The sequence below is a fragment of the Salmo trutta genome, chromosome 13 (genome assembly GCF_901001165.1).
Source record: "Salmo trutta chromosome 13, fSalTru1.1, whole genome shotgun sequence".
Taxonomy (NCBI): Eukaryota; Metazoa; Chordata; class Actinopteri; order Salmoniformes; family Salmonidae; genus Salmo; species Salmo trutta.
Window position 1 is genome coordinate 86311582 of NC_042969.1, and position 27687 is coordinate 86339268.

General features: G+C 46.0%; 1 protein-coding gene across 5 annotated transcripts in view; it reads left to right on the plus strand.

The window, feature by feature from the left end:
* Positions 1-27687, plus strand: part of LOC115206673 (protein-tyrosine sulfotransferase 1) — a 96980-nt gene that overhangs the window by 33995 nt on the left and 35298 nt on the right. For all 5 annotated transcript variants that reach the window (XM_029773861.1, XM_029773863.1, XM_029773865.1 and 2 more), the window contains exon 2: positions 6734-7843. In XM_029773861.1, coding sequence (XP_029629721.1) covers positions 6936-7843 — 908 coding nt within the window. In that variant the 5' untranslated portion in view covers positions 6734-6935. The remainder of the gene's footprint in view (positions 1-6733; positions 7844-27687) is intronic.

The following is a 27687-nucleotide window of genomic DNA, read 5'->3' on the forward strand; positions in this document are numbered from 1 at the left end:
CTCCTCCGCAGGCGGCGCTAACTCTGGCTCCTCCGCAGGTGGCTCTGGCTCCTCCGCAGACGGTGAGCGTTTTTTCTACAACGGAGGGCGGGGACACCGGGGACAACGTCGAGGCCAACACGTGCAGTGGGGGGAAAAAGTATTTGATCCCCTGCTGATTTTGTACGTTTGCCCACTGACAAAGAAATGATCCGTCTATAATTTTAATAGTAGGTTTATTTGAACAGCGAGAGACAGAATAACAATACAAAAAAATCCTGAAAAACGCATGTCAAAAATGTTATAAAATGATTTGCATTTTAATGAGGGAAATAAGTATTTGACGCCTCTGCAAAACATGACTTAGTACTTGGTGGCAAAACCCTTGTTGGCAATCACAGAGGTCAGACGTTTCTTGTAGTTGGCCACCAGGTTTGCACACATCTCAGGAGGGATTTTGTCCCACTCCTCTTTGCAGATCTTCTCCAAGTCATTAAGGTTTCGAGGCTGACGTTTGGCAACTCAAACCTTCAGCTCCCTCCACAGATTTTCTATGGGATTAAGGTCTGGAGACTGGCTAGGCCACTCCAGGACCTATATGTGCTTCTTCTTGAGCCACTCCGTTGTTGCCTTGGCCGTGTGTTTTGGGTCATTGTCATGCTGGAATACCCATCCACGACCCATTTTCAATGCCCTGGCTGAGGGAAGGAGGTTTTCACCCAAGATTTGACGGTACATGGCCCCGTCCATCGTCCCTTTTTATGCGGTGAAGTTGTCCTGTCCCCTTAGCAGAAAAACACCCCCAAAGCATAATGTTTCCACCTCCATGTTTGACGGTGGGGATGGTGTTCTTGGGGTCATAGGCAGCATTCCTCCTCCTCCAAACACGGCGAGTTGAGTTGATGCTAAAGAGCTCCATTTTGGTCTCATCTGACCACAACACTTTCACCAGTTGTCCTCTGAGTCATTCAGATGTTCATTGGAAGACTTCAGACGGGCCTGTATATGTATTCTTGAGCAGGGGGACCTTGCGGGCGTTGCAGGATTTCAGTCCTTCACGGCGTAGTGTGTTGCCAATTGTTTTCTTGGTGACTATGGTCCCAGCTGCCTTGAGATCATTGACAATGTTCTCCCGTGTAGTTCTGGGCTGATTCCTCACCGTTCTCATGATCATTGCAACTCCACGAGGTGAGCTCTTGCATGGAGCCCCAGGCCGAGGGAGATTGACAGTTCTTTTGTGTTTCTTCCATTTGCGAATAATCGCACCGAATGTTGTCACCTTCTCACCAAGCTGCTTGGCGATGGTCTTGTAGCCCATTCCAGCCTTGTGTAGGTCTACAATCTTGTCCCTGACATCCTTGGAGATCTCTTTGGTCTTGGCCATGGTGGAGAGTTTGGAATCTGATTGATTGCTTCTGTGGACAGGTGTATTTTTTTACAGGTAACAAGCTGCGGTTAGGAGCACTCCCTTTAAGAGTGTGCTCCTAATCTCAGCTCATTACCTGTATAAAAGAAAAGACACCTGGGAGCCAGAAATCTTTCTGATTGAGAGGGGGTCAAATACTTATTTCCCTCATTAAAATGCAAATCAATTTATAACATTTTTGACATGCGTTTTTCTGGATATTTTTCTTGTTATTCTGTCTCTCACTGTTCAAATAAACCTACCATTAAAATTATAGACTGATTCTTTCTTTGTCAGTGGGCAAACGTACAAAATCAGCAGGGGATCAAATACTTTTTTCCCCCACTGTAAAGGGGTTCGGCGCATACATCGGGGGAAGAAGAAATCCACTACCACCACGCGACTCCTACTAATTGAGACTCAGGACGAGCCCTCAGTCCAACAGGAGCTAAATGTCTTCAACTGATCAAGACAGACCCTGACATCAGCTCACCTCAGTGTTCTCAATAAGGGGTTTGTACCCACTGAATACATTAATGACTGATGTCCAGATCTATTCAAGTTTTTTTTTTCCGTAATCTGAGATTGCGTGAGTTATTTGATAAGAGTGAAACTTAAATGACTCCACTTGAAATGTCATCCTCAGTGAGATGTATACAATAGGTCTACCACGCTAATCAATAGACTTAGCTGTCCTACCGTGAGTCAAGGAGGAGATGGAGCCATTAACCCAGCTGACGTACCTGAGAACTCCTTGAGAACCACATTTTAGAGCAAAAAGTTCATTTGTACTTCCTCCCAAACGCAAAGCGTCCATAGAAACTTTCTGTAGGATTGTTGAAAATTATGTAGGTGACCTACTGAAAGACAACCTGAGTAGAGATGAGAATGGCTCTTAAGGACTTAAAGTCAGATCCTTCCATTATCATTAAAAAAAAAATGTGACAAAGGAGGAGGAATTTGTAAACAAAACAAATGTGACTGTGAATGAATGTTGCCGACAACTATCTAAAGGAGACTTCTATCTAGCAAACTGAATTGTGACCCTACCCTAGAATTCCAGCATAATATCTCATCCACAGTGGAAAGGTTTTTGAAATCAGGACAAATCACCAAAAAAGAAGTTGAATTTCTATGTGTGAAATTTCCTAAGATACCAACTTTCTATACAGTCGCTAAAGTACACAAACAAGAGTCTCCACCTCCAGCTAGACCCATTGAATCAGCAAATCGACTCTGTGACATCCAACATTTCTAAATTCGTGGATTACCACATTTAAACCGATGGTTGAGAATCTCCCATCTTTATGGCAAAGACACTAGTCACATGATCTCATTGATAGAGGGCTTAGGAAGGATACCAGAGGGCACCCTGCTGGCCACTTTTGATGTGGAGAGCTTATACACTAACATCCCACACACTGGAGGCTTGCAGGCGCTACAACACTTCCTTCAGCAGAGAGACTCTACCCTTACTCCATCCAATGATCGCATCTCACAACTTACTGAACTGGTATTATCCCATAACTACTTTGTCTTTGCGTCAGACTTTTTCCTTTTTCCTTCGGGGTGTAGCCATGGGCTCCCCCTTTCCTCCCAACTATGCAAACCTGTATGTGGGACAATTTGAGGAAGCACTCCTTTACAAAACAGAGACACACACCTAACTTTCTAAAATCCTCCTATGGAAGAGATACATAGATGATGTCTTTGTGCTCTGGGAAGGAAGTCAGCAGCAACTAAATTCATTCCAAACTCTACTAAACGAGAGCTCTGAATACCTCCAATTCCCCATGCTGACAGATGAGACTTATGGCTCATCAAAGAGAAGGATGCATTACACACAGACTTATACACAAAGCCCACAGACCGCAATACGTGAGGATAGTATGCATCCCCTTCCCCTCAGGAATGGTCTACCATATAGCCAGTTATGCAGGGTTAAAAGAGTCTGTGGCCACCAGTCAGATTTTGACAGCAATGCTAAAAAAAAAAGACAGAAATTCAAAATGAGAGGCTACAAGGACAAAACTCTTGATGCTGCAATGATGGACAATATCTCAAAAACCAAGAGAGGAATTACTAAGAACTCAACCAAAGAAGAAAAACAACGCAACCGTCTTTTTGCACTAAGTACACCAAGGGTTCGGAGAAAATGAAAGCAATCCTGAAAAAGCACTGGCATATTCTGTAATCAGACCCCCCAAAAAATCGCACACCTTTTTCAAGGAACCCCCACTGGTGGTCTATAAGCGTGGTCGTAATATTGGAGATAGCTTGGTGAGATCTGACCTTCCCCATGAGCCCACTCAGACACTCTTGACACCCATTCCAAATGGGAACTACAAAATGTGGCTCATGCGCACAGTGCAATAGCACTATTAAAAACATCTTTCTTCAGACACCCACATACAGGTAGAAAAATCCTTGTTAGGGGTATCATCTCATGCAAGACCAAGGGAGTAATCTGTCTCATCACCTGTTCATGTGGAAAAGGCTACGTAGGACAAACGAAAAGACGATTTAAAACAATGCAATAGCTGAACATCGCAGCTCAATCAGGTGTAAGAACATTGACTATCCTGTAGCAGCTCACTTTGTTGAAGCTAACCATCCAATCTCCTCCCTCAGATACACAGGCATTGAGAATGTTGCTCTACAAAGGAGAGGAGGTAACATCGAGATCCTACTACTACAAAGGGAGGCTTACTGTATCTGAATATTGACTTTTATCTCGGGCCCTTATGAACAAATCTTTATTTTCTGAACAAGTCTTATAAATTGATATATTCTTTCTACAGTTTATTAGCGTACAACTAATATGTTCCCTTGTTGATGATGCTCATTAGACATTAAGGTTGAACCAAAAGATGAAACAATTAAATATGTGAAATTGAATTGAACAATAATGTAGGTCATTTTGGAAGTAAGAGTGCAGGTTATTATTGGGAGCCACTGGAGACTAGTAAGGATGTACAATTGAAGTCGGAAGTTTACATACACCTTAGCCAAATACATTTACACTCAGTTTTTCACAATTCCTGACTTTTTTTAATCCTAGTAAAAAATTACTTGTCTTAGGTCAGTTAGGATCACCACTTTATTTTAAGAATTTGAAATGTCAGAATAGTAGTAGAGAGTGATTTTATTTATTTCAGCTTTTATTTCTTCTTTCATCACATTCCCAGTGGGTCAGAAGTTTACATGCACTCAATTAGTATTTGGTTGTATTGTCTTATAAATTGTTTAACTTGGGTCAAATGTTTCAGGTAGCCTTCCACAAGCTTCCCACAATAAGTTGGGTGAATTTTGGCCCACTCCTCCTGACAGCTCGTGTAACTGAGTCAGGTTTGTAGGCCTCCTTGCTCGCACACGCCTTTTCAGTTCTGCCCACAAATGTTCTGTAGGATTGAGGTCAGGGCTTTGTGATGGCCACTCCAATACCTTGACTTTGTTGTCCTTAAGCCATTTTGCCACAACTTTGGAAGTATGCTTGGGGTCATTGTCCATTTGGAAGACCCATTTGCTACCAAGCTTTAACTTCCTGACTGATGTCTTGAGATGTTGCTTCAATATATCCACATAATTTTCCTGCCTCATGATGCCATCTATTTTTATGAAGAGCACCAGTCCCTCCTGCACCAAAGCACCCCCACAACATGATGCTGACACCCCCGTGCTTCACGGTTGGGATAGTGTTCTTCGGCTTGCAAGCCTCCCCCTTTTTCCTCCAAACATAACGATGGTCATTATGACCAAACAGTTCTATTTTTGTTTCATCAGACCAGAGGACATTTCTGCAAAAAGTACGATCTTTGTCCCCATGTGCAGTTGCAAACCGTAGTCTACAATATATATTTTTTTCTCTTAGCTTTCATTTTACACCAAATTTTATGTGCTCCTATAAACTTCACATGCTGGTGCTCATGGGTCATTTTTCCATGGCAATTACCCAGTGTGATGTGGTGGAAGCTCTGCATGCCGTGGTGTGTCACACCGCCCACTCTGTAAATCAAAGTGTAACTGCTCTGGGCCAAATTAGAAACCAAAAGGTTAGACGTCTTGTTCCTGGCCAGGATCATCACTCTCAACCCAAGAAACAAACTGAAGACTTGGAAATGAGTAAAAAAAGACAATAATTGAAAAATAGAACAAAATAGTGGATGGGGGGGGAGTTTTCCCTTTTAGGGCTAAATATAATCTTAGGGTCTTGTTTTTAGAGTTTTTTTTGTTTTGCTAAATGTGTCACCGGGGAAGTCCTATATGCTTATGCCTTAAACCGAGTGCTGAATACTGGAGCTACTACCTTCTGTCTGTCTCTTGTCTCTCTCTTTTGTTTTCACTTGATGTGGCATTCCTCATTCCTGAGATCCAGAGTGGCACTGCGGTCTAAAGCACTGCATCTCAGTGCTATTCCCGTTGCTGTAAATGAGAATGTGTTCTCAGTTAACTTACCTGGTAAAATAAGGGTAAAATAAAAAAAAATGTCACTACAGACCCTGGTTTGATCCCGGGCTGTATCACAACCAGCCGTGATCGTGAGTACATAGGGACTCACGATCACAATTGGCCCAGTGTTGCCTGGGTTAGGAGAGGGTTTGGCCTGGTGTAGGGCCGTCATTGTAAATAAGAACTTGTTCTTAACTGACTTGCCTAGTTAAATAAACACATTCCTCTGAGCTTGTCAGCTGAGGGCCTTGATTGTGTCTGAAACTTTTTTTTTGTGACAATTTCATATTGTCGGCCTTAGCCTTGTTTTTTTTGTTTTTTTACACCGTAGTTGTACAGTGAACCTTGTTTTATTACAGAGTAGTGGTTTTGGCAGGAGATGCGTATCCTTGTTAGACAAAGGAAATGTGATCTTTACTGTTTTTTCGAGGTCAAAAGTCGAGAATCTCTTCTGTAGCCTACGTTTCTCTGAAGGGATTTGTCATTTATGTTAATAAATGTAAATGTAATTCCTACATTGGATATAATAAATGTCTTGGTGTTTTTTTTCAAACTTTTTATATATTTAACTAATATGATGATACAAAATAAGGTGTACAGCTCCGGCTCATAGTTTTGCCTGTGCTCTGTGGAGATGGGTCAGTACAGTATAATGTTGACAGTAAGGCTGTTTTTTCAGTTCTAAACAGCCTTTTTTTTAGGACCATATATGAAGTGATCTATTGAACCCTTTTTGGTTCTAGCCTGAATAGCATCGTTTCTTCCAGCAGTGTACAAATGATTTAGGATTCCATGATCTGTTTTTTAATGTTGTTCTACTGTTCCGAGGGCTAACTCTCTATTCACTCACTGGATTATATTCTATAATAATTAATTTTGTTCTGTTCTGTCCTTCCCCAGGCCTGATGGAGCTGGGCACTCGACGAGCGCTGACCACTGAGGAACACCCACCACACTCTGCCCCCCACTGCCAACCTTGAAGGGAGGGACTATCTCTGCTTCTCCCCCCCCTTTCCCCTTCCCTTCTCCCCTCCTCTTCCTCCTCCACTCCAACACTACCTCCTCTGGTACACCTCCATCCTCGCCCCTCCGTTGTCCTGAGATGGTGATGATGGGGAAGCTGAAGCAGAACCTGCTGGTGGCCTGTCTGGTCATCAGCTCTGTCACAGTCTTCTACTTGGGTCGTCACGCCATGGAGTGTCACCACCGTATCGCGGAGCGCAGCAGCCAGCCTGGGGACCAAGGGGTTCTGGGGGGCCTTCAGGGGCCGGGAGGGGTCCTCCTGGGCGGTTCGTTGGGCTCCTCCGCCATCCTGCGGGGCTCCAGACCTGGGGGCCATAACCTCTCCGCTCCATTCGTCTACAACAAGGACATGCCCCTAGTGTTCATTGGAGGGGTTCCCAGGAGTGGCACAACGCTGATGAGAGCCATGCTGGACGCTCACCCTGAGGTTCGGTGTGGAGAGGAGACCAGGGTTATTCCTCGTATCCTGGCCATGAAACAGATGTGGTCGCGGTCGGGGAGGGAGAAGATGCGTCTGGACGAGGCCGGGGTGACGGACGAGGTCCTGGACGCCGCCATGCAGGCCTTCCTCCTAGAGATCATCGTGAAGCACGGCGAGCCCGCCAACTTCCTCTGTAACAAAGACCCTTTCGCTCTGAAGTCCCTCTCCTACCTGGCTAAGATCTTCCCGCACGCCAAGTTCGTGCTCATGATCCGGGACGGACGCGCCTCTGTCCATTCGATGATCTCACGTAAGGTGACGATCGCTGGCTTTGACCTGGGCAGCTACAGAGACTGCCTGACCAAGTGGAACAGGGCCATAGAGACCATGTACACTCAGTGCCTGGATGCCTCAGACAAGTGCCTGCCGGTGCATTACGAACAGCTGGTTCTCCATCCAGAGAAGTGGATGAGGACGTTACTCAAATTCCTGGACATTCCCTGGAACGAGGCGGTGCTTCACCATGAGGAACTCATAGGGAAAGCAGGAGGTGTCTCCCTCTCCAAGTAAGTAGTGGTGTTGGGGGGTGTGTGTGTGTGTGTGTGTGTGTGTGTGTGTGTGTGTGTGTGTGTGTGTGTGTGTGTGTGTGTCTTTTATGTACCATGAGCCTGCATGTTGCTGAACTTCAGGCATGCCTGTCTCCCTCCCTGTTCATTTCTGTCAGTGTCTAAAGTGAGTAAACTTTAAACTCAATTAGCTTGTAAATCAGGGGTCAGTGACCTTGTAGTCTGTTAAGGGTGAAACAAGGCTTTGTGACCTTAGATAACAAAACCAGACAACTTGAAGTAACAAAAAGCCACACACACTGTAACACTTCCCGTGATTTAGTGGAGAGATGAAGTTTGGGCAGCCAGAGTCTTCAAGGTTGTTTTTTTTACAAAACTAGGACAAGGGGCTGAAAATGAGGATGCAGCCAGGCAGAACCTCCATGCATCAACTCACTGAGCTATCTGGGTCACAGTGGCTCTCCCACTCCTCATTCTCAGTGAAGCTCAGCAAGCCATTTAGGTTCTGGTTCTAGAACACAGGCCTCTGTTGTTAGCTTCTGGTTCTAGAACACAGGCCTCTGTTGTTAGCTTCTGGTTCTAGAACACAGTTCTCTGTTAGCTTCTGGTTCTGAATGCTGTATGCTCTGTTCTGCTTTCACAACAAGCTGCTGATAACTAATACATTCCTGTTGACTCTTATGGCGCCAAATAACAAGCCGTTATCCCTGGGGATGTTTCCTGTTTACAAGACACTGTCTCCTCATTCACTATGTTGCTTATGTAGACAAATGGCTCAATGCCGTGGTTGAATCATAGGCTGCATCCCATATGACATGAAGCCATTTGGCACGCACCCGTAGCACAGCGTTATGGTGAGCAAGCACACACCCGTAGCACAGCGCTATGGTGAGCAAGTGTTATGGTGAGCAAGCACACACCCATAGCACAGCGCTATGGTGAGCAAGCACACACCCATAGCACAGCGATATGGTGAGCAAGCACACACCCATAGCACAGCGCTATGGTGAGCAAGTGTTATGGTGAGCAAGCACACACCCATAGCACAGCGCTATGGTGAGCAAGTGTTATGTTGAGCAAGCACACACCCGTAGCAACGCACTATGTTGAGCAAGCACACACCCGTAGCACAGCGTTATGGTGAGCAAGCACACACCCGTAGCACAGCGTTATGGTGAGCAAGCACACACCCGTAGCACAGCGTTATGGTGAGCAAGCACACACCCGTAGCACAGCGCTATGGTGAGCAAGCACACACCCGTAGCACAGCGTTATGGTGAGAAAGCACACACCCGTAGCACAGCGCTATGGTGAGCAAGCACACACCCGTAGCACAGCGCTATGGTGAGCAAGCACACACCCGTAGCACAGCGCTATGGTGAGCAAGCACACACCCGTAGCACAGCGCTATCGTGAGCAAGCACACACCCGTAGCACAGCGTTATGGTGAGCAAGCACACACCCGTAGCACAGCGTTATGGTGAGCAAGCACACACCCGTAGCACAGCGTTATGGTGAGAAAGCACACACCCGTAGCACAGCGCTATGGTGAGCAAGCACACACCCGTAGCACAGCGCTATGGTGAGCAAGCACACACCCGTAGCACAGCGCTATCGTGAGCAAGCACACACCCGTAGCACAGCGTTATGGTGAGCAAGCACACACCCGTAGCACAGCGTTATGGTGAGCAAGCACACACCCGTAGCACAGCGTTATGGTGAGCAAGCACACACCCGTAGCACAGCGTTATGGTGAGCAAGCACACACCCGTAGCACAGCGCTATGGTGAGCAAGCACATACCCGTAGCACAGCGCTATGGTGAGCAAGCACATACCCGTAGCACAGCGTTATGGTGAGCAAGCACACACCCGTAGCACAGCGTTATGGTGAGCAAGCACACACCCGTAGCACAGCGTTATGGTGAGCAAGCACACACCCGTAGCACAGCGCTATGGTGAGCAAGCACACACCCGTAGCACAGCGCTATGGTAAGCAAGCACACACCTGTAGCACAGCGTTATGGTGAGCAAGCACACACCTGTAGCACAGCGTTATGGTGAGCAAGCACACACCCGTAGCACAGCGTTATGGTGAGCAAGCACACACCTGTAGCACAGCGTTATGGTGAGCAAGCACCATTCATCACCAGACTGACAAGGTCTAAGTGGTGAACTGATCAGTCTCTGGTTAATACATTCCCTTCCTGGTGCAGTGAGACAAGTTAGGACTGGTCCACGTCTCTCTCTCTCTCGCTGTCGCTGTTCCAATTCATCCCAAAGGTGTTTTTGTATGGACATGGCTTTGTGCACGGGGGCATTGTCATGCTGGAACAAGAAAGGGCCTTCCACAAACCAAACTGTTGCCACAAAGTTGAAAGCACAGATTTGTGTGGCCTACCACTTCGCGGGTGAGCTGTTGTTGATCCTAGACGTTTCCACTTCACAATAACAGCACATACAGTTGACCGGGGCAGCTCTAGCAGGGCAGGTAACCCACACCACTCTACACTAGACGGGTAACCACCACTCTACACTAGACGGGTAACCCTCCACCCCTCTACACTAGACGGGTAACCCTCCACCCCTCTACACTAGACGGGTAACCCTCCACCCCTCTACACTAGACGGGTAACCCTCCACCCCTCTACACTAGACGGGTAACCCTCCACCCCTCTACACTAGACGGGTAACCCTCCACCCCTCTACACTAGACGGGTAACCCTCCACCACTCTACACTAGACGGGTAACCCACACCACTCTACACTAGACGGGTAACCCTCCACCACTCTACACTAGACGGGTAACCCTCCACCCCTCTACACTAGACGGGTAACCCTCCACCCCTCTACACTAGATGGGTAACCCTCCACCACTCTACACTAGACGGGTAACCCTCCACCCCTCTACACTAGACGGGTAACCCTCCACCCCTCTACACTAGACGGGTAACCCTCCACCACTCTACACTAGACTCTACACCCAAGGTCAGGTCATGAGAAGACCAGAGAACGATGGTCTGCATTCTAAATGGTACCTTATTCACCATATAGTGCACTGCTTGTGATGAGAACCGTATGGGCCCTGGTCAAAAGTAGTTTACTACGTCGTAAATAGAGCGCCATTTGGGATGCACCCAGCCAGATATCTGCACCCTTTAAATCCAGAGAATAGCATGGCATTTACTTATGAATGTCCTATATTTTCTTAGAATGGTATAAAAAAAAGGCTTAATTATTAAGCCTTAGGTTAGTTTGTTTAAATCGGGGCCAGAATATTTTCTAGAGAACCTACATGCTGTGTAAGATATGTAGGTAGAACGGTGATCTGTTCTATGGTGCATTTGTTTTCTCTTCTCATCCCTCCATTGTTTACCCCAGGTGTCTGTCTGACTTCCTGGTTGGCTCCATATTCACCCTTCTCTGAGACGGAACTGAAGTGATCACCCCAATCAGGGCCAGACTCCAAACATCTGTTGCACTTCCCAAAAACAGACTCGAGGTTGAAACGAGAGGGATTCCCCAATTTTGTGGTTCTCTGTAACAAATACAACATGATACAATACTTAACTTTGTCAACTATTGTCCTCATTATCGTCCTCATTATACTGTTACTCGGATATCATATTTAAAAACTACAGACATTTATCTCTACCCTATGACAAAAGGTGAAGAATAGCATGAAATGAGTAATACAATTGCAATTGTTTCAGGTGGCCCCCCCAAAAAATGTTTGCTAAGGGCCCCCAAAACAATATGGCCAACTCTGACTGCGTGTAGGAGTAGCAGACCCACTGCTGCCCCTCATGATGATTTCAAATGTTTTGTCGTCCCCCCCCCATCAAAGTGCCCATTCTCTAGTGGTTGCTATCCCTGATCCTAATCTAGCTGTTCCACTATGGGAGATACAGGAGAACCCTTTAATCTCCAGCCATGGAACACTGAAGGGGTTAGCTTCTATATGAAGGCACAGTGACGAGTTCCACCTCCTTACCAAACTGTAAGGGCCCTAGAGTGTTCTAGAGTGTTCCAGAAGAGGCCAAATGTCTTTGTTAAGCCCTCCTCTCCCATATCTCTTAGGAATGCTCTCTGGGCACTGTAGCGATGTAGAAAGGCAGACACTGTGTAGCCAGTTTTTTTTGGTTATTCTGGGGAGAGATTGTAAGCTGTGTACTGTCGTGTCTTTGGGTACCATTAAACTGAAGATAGGTTTATCAATTAACTCCCTGTAATTATTATCACGCGATTAAACTGATTAATCGTTTAATTGTAATTAACTAGGAGATCGGGGCACCAAGAAAAATATTCAGATTACAAAGTTATAATTTTCCTAATATAACTTTCCTATATTATAATATAGGCCGATTATCTTCTGGTTTGAATGGTGTATTTTACCTCGCGTCCAGTCTCATTCCCAAACGTCGTAAATTGTTGTATCTGCACGAACCCAGTCTTTACTAAAATCATCCACACATCAATTGTCTTAAAATCATTTATTTACTACACTAAATAATTAACAGAAAACATACAAACAGTAATTATCGTCACAAAGGATTGGTATAGTAATGTGCCCTAATGGCTAACAAGCATGGCTGGTCTGTTAGACAATGGGTCATAAACGGTCAGCTGAGAAGTTACACAGAGTTCATTAATATTGACAATTGAAGGCTCACTCATTCGGGAACAATTGCAATCAATATATATTTACGCTCATGTGTCGTCGGGATCCCTTTGGAAGAGTTATGTTCTGATGGAGAGTTTGTCTCTCTCTCTCTCTCTCGGTTAGAATGGATCTTTCAGAGCGACACTCATTAATGTCGTCATAGAATGGATGTGGTTGGTCTTCGCGTTCGATGATATAATTTACTTAGCTGCAGACTAATAATTAATATCAAAGACTTGTTCTTATTCTGTCGGTCTCGATAGTAAAAGTTAACCACGTGGTATGGTTCACTTTCAGTAGAGTACTTGGATGGTCAAACCTATGAGCCAACTCGCAATGGAGTGTAGGCCTGGTCTCTAGAAATGTAAATCAAGGGGTGTTTTATAGTGCCCATAGAACAGGCTTGTCAAATGACGCCTGGTCCTGTCTGTGTCCCTGGGGGGTGTGCCTATGACTGAGTTAGACTTGGTTACAGAAATACAATTCTATCACATTAACATCAGTACATAGCATCTCAATGTATTACAAATAGCTTTATCCTTATTAATACATTTTATACAACCATGTGGATTCAGTCTCATCTCTGAGGCTATTATATAAACAGTTTTATGGTAATATGGCTATATTGTCTCTTCTGAGTATCACAAAATTGTACCAAGCGGATCAGTTCGTAGCTGGAGTCTTCACCAATCTTCCATATCTTCTCCAGAACACACATGTTGCTCGGTTCTCCAATTCTATGAGTTGGAAGAATCTCCTTTGTCTCTCTATGAAACATGGGGTAGGAGATTCTCCTCTTAAGAGTTTTTGCAACCCTGGGTTGGGGGGAAGGTAGGTTGGGTGATGGTACAAAGGGGAGGGGGTCAACTGATAGCCCTGTACCCAAAGAGGCCAACGTCATGACAGTACTCTTGACCTTTCCACTTTGGGATGAGAGCATCCCTCTCTCATCCCACCTCTTTGTGGGTTACTGTCTCTCCAGAGCTGTGTCAGGCTCTCTCTGTCTGTCTGGCGGGCCCTCTGTCTGTTGGTCTCTCTGTCTGTCTGGCGGGCCCTCTGTCTGTTGGTCTCTTTGTCTGTCTGGCGGGCCCTTTGTCTGCCTGTGTCTCTGTCGGGCTCTCTGCCTGTGTCTCTGTCGGGCTCTGTGTCTCTGTCGGGCTCTCTGCCTGTGTCTCTGTCGGGCTCTCTGCCTGTGTCTCTGTCGGGCTCTCTGCCTGTGTCTCTGTCGGGCTCTCTGCCTGTGTCTCTGTCGGGCTCTCTGCCTGTGTCTCTGTCGGGCTCTCTGCCTGTGTCTCTGTCGGGCTCTCTGTCGGGCTCTCTGTCTGTGTCTCTGTCGGGCTCTGTGTCTCTGTCGGGCTCTCTGTCTGTGTCTCTGTCGGGCTCTCTGTCTGTGTCTCTGTCGGGCTCTCTGTCTGTGTCTCTGTCGGGCGGGCCCTCTCTGTCTGTCTGTCTGGCGGGCCCTCTCTGTCTGTCTGTCTGACTGTCGGGGCTCTCTGTCTGTCTGTCTCAGTCTGTTTGTCTGTCTCTGTCAAAGAGCCAGACAGACAGCCTCCCACTGCACACACACCACCCCTCAGCACATTGATTACCATCAAGTATGAATAAAATGAGACCTTAACCAGAGGCCTCTGGACACAGCTGAAGACAGGCAGCAGAGACGAGATAACAGCCATGTGGCCATAGAGGAGAGACAGGGACTGTAAAATATGAAGAATAGGGCTTTCAGTAAACAGCACAAGTCTCAACAGGATTAGTATCTTTGCCCTGAGCTTAGAAAACGACTGAGAAGCCAGCTTTGCTGTACCAGGACAAACCGGGCATTTTCTGGTGCGTCCTTAGCAAGGACGACAAATTATATTATATTTGAACTACCAAAGGGGGTATCGTCTAATATTGTACCTCAAAACAATGATCCTCACTGTTCACATTTCCATGGAAATTGATTGAATTTCTGTCTGTCTTCGTTTTTTTATTTATGCTTCTTGGACTTTAATTGTTGCAAGTTGCAGGGCTTAGCGGAGACGTCTAAATGCTGTGCGATTTGCATGCAACAACAACAACAACAACATAAATATAAAATACTCCTATATTAAATACTCCTATATACAATACTCCTATATTAAATACTCCTATATACAATACTCCTATATAAAATACTCCAAAATAAAATACTCCTATATAAAACATATATAGGAGTATTAAATATTATTAAATACTCCTATATACAATACTCCTATATTAAATACTCCTATATACAATACTCCTATATTAAATAGTCCTATATACAATACTCCTATATAAAATACTCCTATATTAAATACTCCTATATAAAATACTCCTATATACACTGCTCAAAAAAATAAAGGGAACACTTAAACAACACAATGTAACTCCAAGTCAATCACACTTCTGTGAAATCAAACTGTCCACTTAGGAAGCAACACTGATTGACAATAAATTTCACATGCTGTTGTGCAAATGGAATAGACAACAGGTGGAAATTATAGGCAATTAGCAAGACACCCCCAATAAAGGAGTGGTTCTGCAGGTGGTGACCACAGACCACTTCTCAGTTCCTATGCTTCCTGGCTGATGTTTTGGTCACTTTTGAATGCTGGCGGTGCTTTCACTCTAGTGGTAGCATGAGACGGAGTCTACAACCCACACAAGTGGCTCAGGTAGTGCAGCTCATCCAGGATGGCACATCAATGCGAGCTGTGGCAAGAAGGTTTGCTGTGTCTGTCAGCGTAGTGTCCAGAGCATGGAGGCGCTACCGGGAGACAGGCCAGTACATCAGGAGACGTGGAGGAGGCCGTAGGAGGGCAACCCAGCAGCAGGACCGCAAGGAGGAGCAGGAGGAGCACTGCCAGAGCCCTGCAAAATGACCTCCAGCAGGCCACAAATGTGTATGTGTCTGCTCAAACGGTCAGAAACAGACTCCATGAGGGTGGTATGAGGGCACTACGTCCACAGGTGGGGGTTGTGCTTACAGCCCAACACTGTGCAGGACGTTTGGCATTTGCCAGAGAACACCAAGATTGGCAAATTCGCCACTGGCGCCCTGTGCTCTTCACAGATGAAAGCAGGTTCACACTGAGCACGTGACAGACGTGACAGAGTCTGGAGACGCCGTGGAGAACGTTCTGCTGCCTGCAACATCCTCCAGCATGACCGGTTTGGCGGTGGGTCAGTCATGGTGTGGGGTGGCATTTCTTTGGGGTGCCGCACAGCCCTCCATGTGCTCGCCAGAGGTAGCCTGACTGCCATGAGGTACCGAGATGAGATCCTCAGACCCCTTGTGAGACCATATGCTGGTGCGGTTGGCCCTGGGTTCCTCCTAATGCAAGACAATGCTAGACCTCATGTGGCTGGAGTGTGTCAGCAGTTCCTGCAAGAGGAAGGCATTGATGCTATGGACTGCTATGCTATGCTATGGACTGGGTTAACCAGCCTACTGGTAAACATACTGGGTTAACCAGCCTACTGGTAAACATACTGGGTTAACCAGCCTACTGGTAAACATACTGGGTTAACCAGCCTACGGGTAAACATACTGGGTTAACCAGCCTACTGGTAAACATACTGGGTTAACCAGCCTACTGGTAAACATACTGGGTTAACCAGCCTACTGGTAAACATACTGGGTTAACCAGCCTACTGGTAAACATACTGGGTTAACCAGCCTACGGGTAAACATACTGGGTTAACCAGCCTACTGGTAAACATACTGGGTTAACCGGCCTACTGGTAAACATACTGGGTTAACCAGCCTACTGGTAAACATACTGGGTTAACCAGCCTACTGGTAAACATACTGGGTTAACCAGCCTACTGGTAAACATACTGGGTTAACCAGCCTACTGGTAAACATACTGGGTTAACCAGCCTACTGGTAAACATACTGGGTTAACCAGCCTACTGGTAAACATACTGGGTTAACCAGCCTACTGGTAAACATACTGGGTTAACCAGCCTACTGGTAAACATACTGGGTTAACCAGCCTACTGGTAAACATACTGGGTTAACCAGCCTACTGGTAAACATACTGGGTTAACCAGCCTACTGGTAAACATACTGGGTTAACCAGCCTACTGGTAAACATACTGGGTTAACCAGCCTACTGGTAAACATACTGGGTTAACCAGCCTACTGGTAAACATACTGGGTTAACCAGCCTACTGGTAAACATACTGGGTTTAACCAGCCTACTGGTAAACATACTGGGTTAACCAGCCTACTGGTAAACATACTGGGTTAACCAGCCTACTGGTAAACATACTGGGTTAACCAGCCTACTGGTAAACATACTGGGTTAACCAGCCTACTGGTAAACATACTGGGTTAACCAGCCTACTGGTAAACATACTGGGTTAACCAGCCTACTGGTAAACATACTGGGTTAACCAGCCTACTGGTAAACATACTGGGTTAACCAGCCTACTGGTAAACATACTGGGTTAACCAGCCTACTGGTAAACATACTGGGTTAACCAGCCTACTGGTAAACATACTGGGTTAACCAGCCTACTGGTAAACATACTGGGTTAACCAGCCTACTGGTAAACATACTGGGTTAACCGGCCTACTGGTAAACATACTGGGTTAACCAGCCTACTGGTAAACATACTGGGTTAACCGGCCTACTGGTAAACATACTGGGTTAACCAGCCTACTGGTAAACATACTGGGTTAACCGGCCTACTGGTAAACATACTGGGTTAACCAGCCTACTGGTAAACATACTGGGTTAACCAGCCTACGGGTAAACATACTGGGTTAACCAGCCTACTGGTAAACATACTGGGTTAACCAGCCTACTGGTAAACATACTGGGTTAACCAGCCTACTGGTAAACATACTGGGTTAACCAGCCTACTGGTAAACATACTGGGTTAACCAGCCTACTGGTAAACATACTGGGTTAACCAGCCTACTGGTAAACATACTGGGTTAACCAGCCTACTGGTAAACATACTGGGTGTTACCAAATCAACCTAATATATCCAACAGGTCCATGATTTTTTTAAATTAAACAAACAAATCCATAAATACTGGGATTGAGCCAGACTTCACAGATGTAGCGGGCCCATAACCTGATGGAACAGATGTAGCGGGCCCATAACCTGATGGAACAGATGTAGCGGGCCCATAACCTGATGGAACAGATGGAGCGGGCCCATAACCTGATGGAACAGATGTAGCGGGCCCATAACCTGATGGAAAAAGATGGAGCGGGCCCATAACCTGATGGAACAGATGTAGCGGGCCCATAACCTGATGGAAAAAGATGGAGCGGGCCCATAACCTGATGGAACAGATGTAGCGGGCCCATAACCTGATGGAACAGATGTAGCGGGCCCATAACCTGATGGAACAGATGTAGCGGGCCCATAACCTGATGGAACAGGTCTGTTCCTACGTATTAGTGCCCAGCCTTGTACTTGCTTTCTGAGTCTGACTAAACACACACACACACACACACACACACCCTTTCTGAGTCTGATTAACACACACACACACACCTTATTAGTCTGACTAAAGAAACACACACATACCCTTTCTGAGACTGACTAAACACACACACAATTCAGTAGTACTTCACCATCAACACCAGACCCCCCCCCCCCCCCCCCCCAGTAGTACTTCACCATCAACACCAGACCCCCCCCCCCCAGTAGTACTTCACTCCAGTGTCCCTGTCACCGGGCAGAGCAGAGCACCTCCATCTTTACCTACTAAAACCGTGCACGGGCGCTTGTGCACGTATTCTCTCAGACCCTTTGGTTTGCAGCAGGTCCCTTATCTGTACTGTAGTGGGCTGGGCTCTCAGCCTCCCCTCTGTCTCTCCCCCATTACCATCAATAACATGGCTGATTTAGGGAAGGAAGGGCTAGGAGGGGAACCAGAGACCTAGCGCTCTCTCTCGCGTGCTCTCTCGAACTAGGAGAAGGGGAGAGGAGGTGAACTAGGAGAAGGGGGGGAGGAGGTGAACTAGGAGAAGGAGGGGAGGAGGTGAACCAGGACCAAGGGGGGAGGAGGTGAACTAGGAGAAGGAGGGGAGGAGGTGAACTAGGAGAAGGGGGGGAGGAGGTGAACTAGGAGAAGGGGGGAGGAGGTGAACTAGGAGAAGGGGGGAGGAGGTGAACTAGGAGAAGAGGGGAGGAGGTGAACTAGGAGAAGAGGGGAGGAGGTGAACTAGGAGAAGGAGGGGAGGAGGTGAACTAGGAGAAGAGGGGAGGAGGTGAACTAGGAGAAGGGGGGAGGAGGTGAACTAGGAGAAGGAGGGGAGGAGGTGAACTAGGAGAAGGAGGGGAGGAGGTGAACTAGGAGAAGGAGGGGAGGAGGTGAACTAGGAGAAGGAGGGGAGGAGGTGAACTAGGAGAAGAGGGGAGGAGGTGAACTAGGAGAAGGAGGGGAGGAGGTGAACTAGGAGAAGGAGGGGAGGAGGTGAACCAGGAGAAGGGGGGGGAGGTGAACCAGGACCAAGGGGGGAGGAGGTGAACCAGGACCAAGGGGGGAGGAGGTGAACCAGGACCAAGGGGGGAGGAGGTGAACCAGGACCAAGGGGGGAGGAGGTGAACCAGGACCAGGGGGTGGAGGATGGTGAATTAGGAGGTTGGGGGAGGAGGTGAATCAGGACAAGGGGGGGAGTGGGTGAAAGGTCAGTTTATGACGACAACAGTGACAAACAAAACATGCATCTATACTTTTTCTATCTTATACACACCTCCTTGTTCATCTTTCTCTTGGAGGTCGTTGAGGCTGAAAGCTTTTTTTCAGTTTTATTTTTTTAATCTATTTGGAACAGCTGCAGATGCCGCCTTGAAGAATGTTGATGTATTGTTCAATATTCATGCTTTTCTCTCGCTCTGATGCCATCATTATGCCACCTTGAAGAATGTTGATGTATTGTTCAATATTCATGCATATATTAAATATACAGTACCAGTCAAATGTTTAGACAGACCTACTCATTCCAGGATTTTTCTTTATTTTTTACTATTTTCTACATTGTAGAATAATAGTGACATCAAAACTATGAAATAACACATATGGAATCATGTAGTAACCAAACAAGTGTTAAACAAATCTAAATATATTTGAGATTCTTCAAAGTAGCCACCCTTTTCCCTTAATGACAGCTTTGCACACTCTTGGCATTCTCTCAACCAGCTTCATGAAGTAGTCACCTGGAATGCATTTCAGTTAACAGGATTGCCTTGTTAATTTGTGGAATTTCTTTCCTTCTTAATACAATCAGTTGTGACAAGGTAGGGGTGGTATACAGAAGATAGCCCTATTTGGTAAAAGACCAACGTTAAGTTTATGGCAAGAACAGCTCAAATAAGCAAAGAGAAATGACAATCCATTACTTTAAGACATGAAGATCAGTCAATAGAGAACATTTCAAGAACTTTGAAAGTTTCTTCAAGTGCAGTCGCAAAAACCATCAAGCGCTATGATGAAACAGGCTCTCATGAGGACCGCCACAGGAAAGGAAGACCCAGAGTTACCTCTGCTACAGAGGATACGTTCATTAGAGTTACCAGCCTCAGAAATTGCAGCCCAAATAAATGCTTCACAGAGTTCAAGTAACAGACACATCTCAACATCAACTGTTCAGAGGAAACTGTGTGAATCTGGCCTTCATGGTCAAACTGCAGAAAAGAAACTAAGAAACAATGGACATTAGACCGGTGGAAATCTGTCCTTTTGATCTGATGAGTCCAAATGAGAGATTTTTGGTTCCAACTGCCGTGTCTTTGTGAAACGCAGAGTAGGTGAACGGATGATCTCCGCATGTGTGGTTCCCACCATGAAGCATGGAGGAGGAGGTGTGATGGTGTGGGGGTGATTTGCTGGTGACACTGTCAGTGATTTATTTAGATTTCAAGGCACACTTAACCAGCACGGCTACCACAGCATTCTGCAGCGATACGACATCCCATCTGGTTTGTGCTTGATGGGACTATCATTTGTTTTTCAGCAAGACAATGACCCAAAACACACTTCCAGGCTGTGTATGGGCTATTTGACCAAGAAGGAGAGTGATGGAGTGCTGCATCAGATGACCTGGCCTTCCCAATCACCCGACCTCAGCCCATTTGAGATGGTTTGGGATGAGTTGGACTGCAGAGTGAAGGAAAAGCAGCAACAAGTGTTCAGCATATGTGGGAACTCCTTCAAGACTGTTGGAAAAACATTCTTCATGAAGCTGGTTGAGAGAATGCCAAGAATGTGCAAAGCTGTCATCAAGGTGAAGGGTAGTTACTTTGAAGAATCTAAAATAAACAAATCAAAATATATTTTATAACACATTATTTAAAAAAAAAAAAACTTGAATGAGTAGGTGTCTAAACCTTTGACTAGTACACTGTGTGTTTGAAATAATATTTAGATATTATATATATGATTTATTTATTATATATTTTGTTTGTGTGTGTACGTGCGCGCACACCGGAGGCCAGAATGTACTATAAACATACAGGATAAGCAGTAGCTCCTCCCCAGTTTGGTGGCCGTGGCAACAACCAGAAGTAGGCCTCCAGATGCGACCTACTTCTACAGTGTAGCTAGCTGACAACGCAGCAGAGACTCTCTTTTTTTTCTTTTCTTTCTTTGTAATTATCGGAATGAATGTAATTGTTGTGGTCATCTTAACAGCGTAGCTAACTGACATCACCGAGGAGAGAAGGAAGAGACTCACTTTCCTTTCCTTGTCATTTCTCTAAAATATATTTATTTGCTAGGTTAATCTGTTCGTGACATACAGTGAAGTTGTCTTGACACTGTAGCTGACATTTACTAAGGAGATGAGGCAGGGACTCTTCTTTTATCTCAGGCATTTTTCACAATTTGTTTATTAGTTGGGGTTTCCATTCTCCAATCTGTTCATGTGATACCCAGTGCTGTGTATTCATGGATGCCAGGCTTCCCCCAACCCTAAAAATGTGCCCCCCCCCCCAAAAAAAGATATATCTTTCGTCTCTCTGTGTTTCATCATTTTCCTTCAATTCAGGCTGAATGTATCTCACCTGAGAAAGCATTCACAGCGAGCGAAACAGCGCCCCTCTGTCTCTGTATGTGTGGACCATCTATCTGATGCTGTCTGGTCAAACAGAGTATGACATTGTTGCTGCCCGTAGCATTGAATGCAATGGAAGCCAGTGAGCATTTGGCCTCCTATGATATAAAAAAAAGTATAACATAATACCCAATCAGCGTTGAGCTAATCTGAGTGAGCTCAACTGTGAATGGTCTGGGCACACCAAAAAAGTCAAGGGAAGCCAGTTTGGATTTGTCTTCACTCCTATTACATCGCATCAAGAGAAATATGTAATTGACAGAAACAACTTGAATTGCTGCATCTCGTTGTGTTGTCCTCCCCAGTGACTAACTAGCTAGCTAGCTAAAATTGACCCTTTCGTAATTTAGCCATGGATGGAGATAGGGATTTGGACTTGTGGTTTTACTTAATTATCCGTACTGGCCAATGAATATAACGGCAACTCTGATCCAACCATTAATTTATACCTAGTTGTGCCCCTGACCTGAGAGGATGGAAGTACAGTATGTAACTAGATGTAGAAGGCTAATGTAAACTAGCTAACGTTGACCATGAATGGAAGTTAGACTAGCGAGCAGGTATTTTAGCCAGGGACAACAAAAACTAAAAGTCATAGACTGTTTAGTCAACGTGAAGGAGAGGAGGAGGATGGCATTACTGTTTCTCTACCAGTAGGGTGGGTCAACATGTTGTTTCTACTTGCAAGCAAACACACACACACACACACACACACACACACACACACACACACACACACACACACACACACAAATCAGTAACATGGACAGCCACTTCATATTTAGCTTACATTGATTGGACCAAATAGTTTTTTGGGGTGTTTTTTTGTCGTCACTGTATTAGACTAAGCAGACGGGATTTGATCATGTTGAAGTGATGCTGGAATAGTGGAAGCAGCTCCTGTTTGCGTTGTAACTTGTGGTAATTCTCTGTGTTTCTGTATCAATAGTTCTTTAGTGGTCTGAAAATGTGGGAAACATTACCTTGCTTGACCATGCTGTAGGTCATGTAACTGTTTTGTTATATGTTTTGTGGACTTCACCGGACAGATGTCGCTCTCCGGTTTTGTGATGAAACAAAAAGGTGTAGTTGAATTTATTCTGCCACTGTGTCTTCTTATTGTCTCAGCCTTTAAATCACATTGTCAAGACATATGAACTAACAGGTTATAGAACAAAACAACACAATTATCACTACACAGGTTGTAATATGGCATTTTTGTTCCTGGATTGGCTTCCCCAGTGCTTTTACCCATGAACCTCTACTGGAGATACCAAGTACAAGCAGATGTCTTGCTCTCTCTCTCTCTCTCTCTCTCTTTCTCTCTCTGGTCAGAATGAGTCACATTTGTTTGTATCTGTTTATGCTGTGGACCTCTAAACATTCAACGTTCATAGGCCTACACTCCCTGCCCGGGTCAACACCCCTCTCCGACCCACATGAGGGTTTTCGACTTCGGCCTCCCTTAGTACCTCAAGCAAGGGGAAAAAGGAAGGCTCATTTTGGATGCCTTGAATGATGCTAGCTAGTCAACGGTCTTCTGGGGGGGACACTACAATGCTAACTCCTTTGCTAACTGTGGTTTCTCTGTCTCTCTGTCTCTCTCTCTCTCTCTGTCTCTGTCTCTGTCTCTCTCTCTCTCTCTGTCTCTCTGTCTCTGTGTTTCAGAAACAGTATTATAATCCTCCCTTCTTCCTCCAGAGATGAACAAAAGCAGTTGTCTATTAATCATACAGTAAAGCCTGTGTTCTAAATGGATCCCTATATAGTGGACTACATTTCGACCAGAGCACTATATATAAGCGGAGGGGATAGGGTGCCATTTGAGACATATATCCTAGTTCTACAGTGGTAAAGATTGCATTCCCAAAGTAAGTGGATTTGTGAAGTGAATTGTCAGGCATTATCGAGGTGTATTGTAGTAGTGCAGGACTGGAATGCAGAGAGACCTGAGGGAAGTCAGAAGTTAATGGACTGTGTGTGAGTGAGAGCTCTCAAAAGTAGTGCACCACGTAGGGAATAGGGTTCCATTTAGGACACGGTTTGAGAAAATAAGCTTTATTCACAATACCATGGTGCTGATTTGAATCAAGGCTAGGGTTGGCCCTCCTGCTGAATTGAATCAAGGCTAGGGTTGGCTCTCCACTCTCCTGCTGATTTTGAATCAAGGCTAGGGTTGGCTCTCCGCTATCCTGCTGATTTTGAATCAAGGCTAGGGTCGGCTCTCCTGCTGAATTTGAATCAAGGCTAGGGTTGGCTCTCCGCTCTCCTGCTGATTTGAATCAAGGCTAGGATTGGCTCTCCGCTCTCCTGCTGAATTTGAATCAAGGTTAGGGTTGGCTCTCTGCTCTCCTGCTGAATTTGAATCAAGGCTAGGGTTGGCTCTCCGCTCTCCTGCTGAATTTGAATCAAGGCTAGGGTTGGCTCTCCGCTCTCCTGCTGAATTTGAATCAAGGCTAGGGTTGGCTCTCCGCTCTCCTGCTGAATTTGAATCAAGGCTAGGGTTGGCTCTCCGCTCTCCTGCTGAATTTGAATCAAGGCTAGGGTTGGCTCTCTGCTCTCCTGCTGAATTTGAATCAAGGCTAGGGTTGGCTCTCCGCTCTCCTGCTGAATTTAAATCAAGGCTAGGGTTGGCTCTCCGCTCTCCTGCTGAATTTGAATCAAAGCTAGGGTTGGCTCTCCGCTCTCCTGCTGAATTTGAATCAAGGCTAGGGTTGGCTCTCCGCTCTCCTGCTGAATTTGAATCAAGGCTAGGGTTGGCTCTCCGCTCTCCTGCTGAATTTGAATCAAGGCTAGGGTTGGCTCTCCGCTCTCCTGCTGAATTTGAATCAAGGTTAGGGTTGGCTCTCCACTCTCCTGCTGAATTTAAATCAAGGTTAGGGTTGGCTCTCTGCTCTCCTGCTGAATTTGAATCAAGGCTAGGGTCGGCTCTCCTGCTGAATTTGAATCAAGGCTAGGGTTGGCTCTCCGCTCTCCTGCTGATTTGAATCAAGGCTAGGATTGGCTCTCCGCTCTCCTGCTGAATTTGAATCAAGGTTAGGGTTGGCTCTCTGCTCTCCTGCTGAATTTGAATCAAGGCTAGGGTTGGCTCTCCGCTCTCCTGCTGAATTTGAATCAAGGCTAGGGTTGGCTCTCCGCTCTCCTGCTGAATTTGAATCAAGGCTAGGGTTGGCTCTCCGCTCTCCTGCTGAATTTGAATCAAGGCTAGGGTTGGCTCTCCGCTCTCCTGCTGAATTTGAATCAAGGCTAGGGTTGGCTCTCTGCTCTCCTGCTGAATTTGAATCAAGGCTAGGGTTGGCTCTCCGCTCTCCTGCTGAATTTGAATCAAAGCTAGGGTTGGCTCTCCGCTCTCCTGCTGAATTTGAATCAAGGCTAGGGTTGGCTCTCCGCTCTCCTGCTGAATTTGAATCAAGGCTAGGGTTGGCTCTCCGCTCTCCTGCTGAATTTGAATCAAGGCTAGGGTTGGCTCTCCGCTCTCCTGCTGAATTTGAATCAAGGCTAGGGTTGGCTCTCCGCTCTCCTGCTGAATTTGAATCAAGGTTAGGGTTGGCTCTCCACTCTCCTGCTGAATTTAAATCAAGGCTAGGGTTGGCTCTCCTGCTGAATTTGAATCAAGGCGAGGGTTGGCTCTCCGCTCTCCTGCTGAATTTGAATCAAGGCTAGGGTTGGCTCTCCGCTCTCCTGCTGAATTTGAATCAAGGCTAGGGTTGGCTCTCCGCTCTCCTGCTGATTTTGAATCAAGGCTAGGGTTGGCTCTCCGCTCTCCTGCTGAATTTGAATCAAGGTTAGGGTTGGCTCTCCGCTCTCCTGCTGAATTTGAATCAAGGCTAGGGTTGGCTCTCCGCTCTCCTGCTGAATTTGAATCAAGGCTAGGGTTGGCTCTCCGCTCTCCTGCTGAATTTGAATCAAGGCTAGGGTTGGCTCTCCGCTCTCCTGCTGAATTTGAATCAAGGCTAGGGTTGGCTCTCCGCTCTCCTGCTGAATTTGAATCAAGGCTAGGGTTGGCTCTCCGCTCTCCTGCTGAATTTGAATCAAGGCTAGGGTGGGCTCTCCGCTCTCCTGCTGAATTTGAATCAAGGCTAGGGTTGGCTCTCCACTCTCCTGGTATTTGTATGAATCTCTCCCCGCTGCTGGCAGGCAGATTCATCTTGGACACACACACACACACACACACACACACACACACACACACACACACACACACACACACACACACACACACACACACAGAGAGAGAGAGAGAGAGAAGCTGTGGAGAGGCCCAGCTGTGCTGTAACCATACAGAGTTAAAGGTAGAGCCCTCTTTCCATCTCTCCCTACCCCACTCTAAAGGCGTCCGCGTGCTTCCCAACCCAAACCATTTGGAATACTTTTTCTTTCTAGAGGCAAGCCAAAGTTCAGAGCTGAAGTCTACGCCCCTTCGTCAGTGATTGGTCAACAGTAGGGATTCTTCAATAAAGTCTTTGTTGTCATTCAATGAGAGAGGACTCATTTTTAATGCACTTTTTTTTCATTGAGTAACACTGCACCAAACATCTTAGTGAAACTAAGAGCTCGGCAAAAATGTCAACAGTAATGACAGAGTTGTCTTAGATACATTCTGACTATTTTGAGGAAGTGTATACAGGCTACAGTATGGCGTCACAAAATGGACAAACAGTACTGTTGCCGTTGTTTATTTATTTATTTGTTTTCTTGTGTTTTAAGGGCATATGCGAGCACACACGTTCAGCTCCCCTGGCCTGGGTTCAGCTCCCCTGGCCCGGGTTCAGCTCCCCTGGGCCGGGTTCAGCTCCCCTGGGCCGGGTTCAGATCCCCTGGGCCGGGTTCAGCTCCCCTGGGCCGGGTTCAGCTCCCCTGGGCCGGGTTCAGATCCCCTGGCCCGGGTTCAGCTCCCCTGGGCCGGGTTCAGCTCCCCTGGCCCGGGTTCAGATCCCCTGGCCTGGGTTCAGCTAGGAGCCAGCTGAACCGGAGTATGCTGACACCTTTGTCAACGTACAGTTCCAAGACTGTATGTTTAGCATTGGTATTGCTATCATTTTATTATATGGATTTAAATTGAAAGTAAGTGATACAAAATTGTATCACATTACATTTTTTGTCATCTTTGAATATGTTTTAGTTTGATCTGTGTGTCTCAAATGGCACCCGATAAGGCCCATAGGGCTCTGGTCTAAAGTAGTGCACTATATAGGGAATAGGGTTCCATAGGGCTCTGGTCTAAAGTAGTGCACTATATAGGGAATAGGGCTCTGGTCTAAAGTAGTGCACTATATAGGGAATAGGGTGCCATAGGGCTCTGGTCTAAAGTAGTGCACTATATAGGGAATAGGGTTCCATAGGGCTCTGGTCTAAAGTAGTGCACTATATAGGGAATAGGGTGCCATATGGGACACAGATCCTGTATGCCTGGTCAGAACTCAGCTGTTGCTGTAATCTGTTCTCCATATGGACTATGTCTGTTCTGAAGAGGAGCAGGGTAGAGGCTGTCACAAACCAGCTGTGGTTTCTAGAGATATGCCTGGCTCCAACAACAGGTCTGCGTCATTCTTGTACGAGTGTGTGTTTTTATTTTAATTTTTTTTTTTTTTATACCGTGTCTGTGTAATGCGTTGAGCAGGGTTCCTTATCCCCCAGAATGTTTGCCCTCTCCTCCCGCTGAACTCTCTCAACTAACAATCTCTATTTCTATAGATCAGCGTTTCCGGGCTCTGGTGTCCAACATGGCTGACATGCTGATCCATTGATGATATACTGTACACTAGCTCTGTTCAGGTTATATGCCCATTCTATGTGGATGAAAATAAAAAAAATTTAAACAGGCAAACGGCTGCTACACAAACTACTCAACAACTTCCCAGTAACCTCTTCCCAACCAAATAGTCATTTTTATTTCAGATCATTTATAAAAGTAAAGCAAATTATGAAAAATGACGTATTTCTGTCAATTGATGGATTACGTCGCTGGAGGGAACGACTCACTAAATTGATGGCAATTTTGTTTTGCCTTTTACAGTTAAAGCTCAATGCTTCAAGTCTTGTACGTCTATAATGCTGACGACTGCTTATATCTGCTGCGACATCCACAGCTATGACA